At 56.7% G+C, this 4,375-nt stretch overlaps 1 protein-coding gene across 2 annotated transcripts; it reads right to left on the bottom strand.

The window, feature by feature from the left end:
* Window positions 1-727: 727 nt before the first annotated feature.
* On the bottom strand, window positions 728-2,982 carry LOC130585266 (interleukin-1 beta-like). Of its 2 annotated transcripts, XM_057385690.1 has the most exons (6): window positions 2,789-2,982; window positions 2,655-2,703; window positions 2,384-2,570; window positions 2,107-2,277; window positions 1,852-1,997; window positions 728-1,236 (listed from the first exon to the last, which is right to left on the bottom strand). In XM_057385690.1, the coding sequence occupies exons 1-6, from the start codon at window positions 2,827-2,829 to the stop codon at window positions 1,027-1,029; spliced, it is 804 nt and encodes a 267-aa protein (XP_057241673.1). In that variant the 5' UTR covers window positions 2,830-2,982; the 3' UTR covers window positions 728-1,026. The 2 variants fall into 2 exon arrangements, with proteins under 2 accessions (XP_057241673.1, XP_057241672.1); XM_057385689.1 differs by having other exon boundaries at window positions 2,384-2,703.
* Window positions 2,983-4,375: the final 1,393 nt, after the last annotated feature.

Genomic DNA, 4,375 nt, shown 5'->3' with positions numbered 1-4,375 from the left:
TCCATCCCGAGCGCCGCCTCAGCGCAGCCACCGGCACTCCCAACAACCGCCGCCAGCGTTTATTTGCCACCGCCTTCTTCAAACCGACCAATGGGAAGAGCCAAACGCCGGCTTTGGCTCTGTGATTGGCTGAGGGCACGCGTTGTCACCGCCCCCTCCGGCGGGTGCGGCGACAGTGGCGGCGACAGTGGCGGCGAGCGATCCCTGCAATGACACGCGTTGCCACACCGTTGACAAGCCGTGTCGCGATGCACCGTGCCAAGCCACAGCGCGATGTCATGCCGTGTCATGTAATGTCACATAGTGCCGTACCATGCCATGCGTGCCACAGCGGTGCGATGTGAAATGGCATGACATGGTAAATCATATCGTACTAGGTGGTATCGTGCCATGCCACGCCACTTGTAGTCCTGTCGCGATGGGGCTCACTGTGCCATGTGCTGGCAGCGGCTGGGGCAGAGGTGACAGCTCCAGGCGGCTGCTGGGTCTGCCTGGAAACCACCCAGGATGCCCACCAGGATGACAGGATGCCCACCCCAGCCACCTCCCAGCTGTGGTGTGGGCGTGGGGACGGGCTGTTGGAGGGTCCTGCATGGGTCTGACAAAAAGTCAGAGTTGTGGTCCCCCACMCCCTGGGTTTTCACCCAAAAARCAGCCAAAGCAGAAKGATTTTCCCATCCATAACCCCATCCCCCATGAGAGCAATGAGCTGAGCAATGCTGTCCTAGAAAACCTTTTATTTCCATGTCCATCCACATACAGGGTACAAGCAATAACAAATAAGGGAGCACAATAAATAAGTACAAAAGCACAGGGCTTTACACCATAAATAAATAAATAAATAGATAAATAAATATATATAAAAATAAATAAGTACGAATTGGGGTGGCTCGAGCCCATAGGGCCCAGAGCTGCTATTTCACATGAAATAGATGGGAGTTGTGTCCCAGGGGGGTTGTACTCGGTACATACAGCCTGAAAACCGGTGACTGCCGGTTGGGTTGATGCAGGCTCCTCAGCACCTGCTCAGCTCCTCAGCTCGTAGGTAGCAATGTTCACCTGGTCGGGGGTGTTGGTGATGCCCACGGGCTGGCGGGGCTGCAGGGATGTGCAGACGAACCAGCCGGGGAAGGCGGCCGACTCGAAGCGGGTGGTGCCCTCCGCTGGGCTGTCCAGGCGGTAGAAGATGAAGCGCGTCAGCTCCGCGCTCTCAATATCCCTCCTGATGTCAGCTTCCTATAGCCAGCGGGGGGAAATGAGGGTCAGGGTGGAATGGAGCCCCCAGCTGCACAGAGGGCACGCTGGTGGTGATGCCTGATGATTTTTGCCTTTCCTTTTTATGTGCCCTTTTATATACTTTATATCCTTTATACATTTTCTGCACCCTTTATGTATCCCTTGTACCCCATATCCTGTGTGCCAGTAATTCCTGTAGCCTGATATTCCAGCTTAGTTTAGTAGTTCTGCTGGGCAGAGAGACCAAACATCCTCAGGAAGGGGTCAGYGTGCCCTGAGCTATCTTAAACCCGAGRCTSCAGCCTTGGGTGAARCCTTCTCTCTGGARCATCTTGTGTAAACTGGGCTCTGGCCTCATCYGGGGGGGATTCATYAGAATAGGGGGACATTACTGCATTTGTTAAGTTTCMTRTTWAAGAATCYTAGACAGATATGCTAATTTCTGAAATCTATRAAACTTATATCCTTGCTATATACCAGGGTATGTTTTTCCMGTGAGTTGTGAACCTGGGATCCCAAATACTGTGGTAAAACCCTTTTTATCCCCTTAACTGTGCAGTCTGTGTCATTATTGAAACTGRCTGATCACGGCAACAGTGGGACCCCCCTGCTCACCTCCAGCTGCAGCTCAGGTTTGGTGCCACTCATCACACATGACATGTAGAGCTGGTAGCCCTTGATGCCCAACGCCACTGGCATCCTTCCAGATCCTGGGCCGCCCTGTGATGKCCGGGGACGGTACAGAGCGATGTTGAGCTTCACTGCAGAGAGAAGGGACAGGTAAATGGGTGTTCCTGGGGCTCTGGGGTGGCTACTCAGGGGTCCTGGGTTTGGGGACAGGGATGTTGGGATGGGACCACATGCCCTCACCTTTCCGTCCAGCAGAGGGTCCCTGCAGGTGCAAGGCCACCAGCTGGGTGGGTGACTCCAGTACAAAGCACTTGTGGTCAATGTCCAGGATGTCGAAGGACTGGGAGCGAGTGTAGCGGAAAATGGGTGCCCCGGTATAACTGGCCCTGATGCACTGGAAGGAGACGGGCTCTGTGGGGAGTGAGACAGTCAGTGGGGTGTTGATGCTCCCAGATCCAAGAGTATCCCCCAAGAATATCCTCTGGCTGAGATCACACCCCTGACATCACCCTCGTACCGAAAATATCATCCAAGAAGCTGCCAAGGTCACTGTCAGCAAAGTCCTTGTGCGATGGCAGCCTTAGGAGCTTGGTCACAGCAGCCACCAGGACAGCAGCCTGGCGAAAGGTCCTGGAAGGGTGTCCCTTTGTCACTGTCACCTGGATGTCCACCCCAGGCGATGTCAGCTCCAAGTCCAGCTGAGGCTGTTGGGGAGGAAAGGGGATGCAGGATGAGAGCCTGGCTTCCATCCCATATAGACCCCACCGCTCCCAGTACACCAGCGTTACCTTCTGCAGGCAGAGACACTCAGGGCCGTACAATGTCTCCTCGTTCAGGCTGAAAGGCAAAGGGAGATGGTGAACTCAGGGTCAGGAAYGCAGCATCACATCCCCAAAGTCCTCTCCACAGTGYTCAYTCTTACCTGCTGCTCTCCAGTGTGTCCAAATCGGGGACGAATGCCATTGCTGTCACTGACTGCAGAGTCCTGGGCAGAGACTTGACGGGACCTGCAAACTCGGCTGCYTGCTCCTGCCTGCAGTGCTGCTTGGCTGCTCTCTGAGCCTGCCCTCAGCGTGGCTGGTTTTCAAGAGCCTCCAGAAGGAAGCATCGTCAGAGTGGGATTTCCAGGTTTCGCAACGCCCGGTTTTGCCCAATTCCTCCTTCAGACCGGAGGGCTTGCGGGGGTTGTTGCCACCGAGCAATGCAGTGGGGAGGTGGAGCTCGGAGCTGAGCAGGGGATGCTGCAGGAGCAGAGTGTGGGGCAGAGAGGGGATGATCTGGAGACAGGGCGTGGCGCAGAGCAGAAGRAAGCCCCAGGGCCAGTGTGTGGGGCGGAGAGCAGAGAGGATGTTTGGGATTTTTGATGTGTGGGGCCTGTGACTATGTGCCAGCAGGGAGTTGGACTCGCCCAGCCCCAGCTCCAGCCCCCAGTCCCAGTCCCAGTCCCAGCCCCGAGCCCAGCTGTGATGACACCCATCCTTGTCAGGGCCAGGATGGGATTGTGGCTGCCCCGGAAGGGGCCGGTGGTGCAAGCACTGCCACTCCATCATTTCCCCATGGCTTCCTCCTGCACTGCCCAGACCCACGGTACCACAGGTACACAGCAGAGCCAGCTGTGCCCCTCTGTCACTCCATCATTTCCCCACAGCTTCCTCCTGCACTGCCCAGACCCACGGTACCACAGGTACACCAGGACCAGCTGTGCCCCTCTGTCACACCTCTTGTCCCCATGGCTTCCTCCTTGTCCTAGGTTAGCCACAACACTCCTGCACTGCCCAAACCCACGGTACCACAGGTAAAACAGGGCCAAGCTCTGCCACCCCTCTCATCCCCACTGCCCAACACCAGTGAGTGCAGGACCCTGCTGTCCCCAGGGTTTCTTGTGCCCACTCATGCCACCCTGGGGACATTGGCTTTCAGAGACATGGCCTTCAGGGACAGTCCTCATCCTCACATCCGTCTGTTGTTCCGGAGATTGCACCATGCTGGGAGGGCCGGGGATGTGCGTGGCTGGGCTTGCGTGAACTTGGGCTGTTGGGGTGTTTTCCTGGCACCTGTTTCACTTCCTTGAAAGTGCCATCCAGCCCGGCACAGCTCCTGTGGCCGAGACTGGCACCACCATGACTCACTGTCAGGAAATTGCCAGAAACCCAGAGCTTCCTGGGCACCTCCTGTGCCCCGTTGAACATCCGCTGGCTGTCACACATGCTGGATATCCCCAAAGGCCTGACTCCCCCCTGGGGCAGGGGTCCTCCACACCACTGTGGAAGTCCCCAGGCCCATGGCAGAGGTCCCCAGGCAGCAGYTGGGGTCCTCAAACCATGGTGAGGGTCACAAAGCCATGATGGGAGTTGTGGGCCATGGATCACAGCAGGTGTCCTGAGCCATACCAAGGGTGTCCAGGCTGTGGTGAGCATTCTCTTGCCATGGTGAGGGTCTCCAGGCCATACCTAGGGTATCCAGGSTGTGGTAACAGTTCTCTGGCTATGGCAGGAGCCCCCATGCCATA

Source organism: Malurus melanocephalus, unplaced genomic scaffold (assembly GCF_030028575.1).
Source record: "Malurus melanocephalus ecotype Western Australia unplaced genomic scaffold, MMel_1.1 scaffold_856, whole genome shotgun sequence".
NCBI lineage: Eukaryota > Metazoa > Chordata > Aves > Passeriformes > Maluridae > Malurus > Malurus melanocephalus.
Note: the sequence above shows the minus strand (reverse complement) of the source record. Positions and strands in the feature narration are given on the sequence as shown.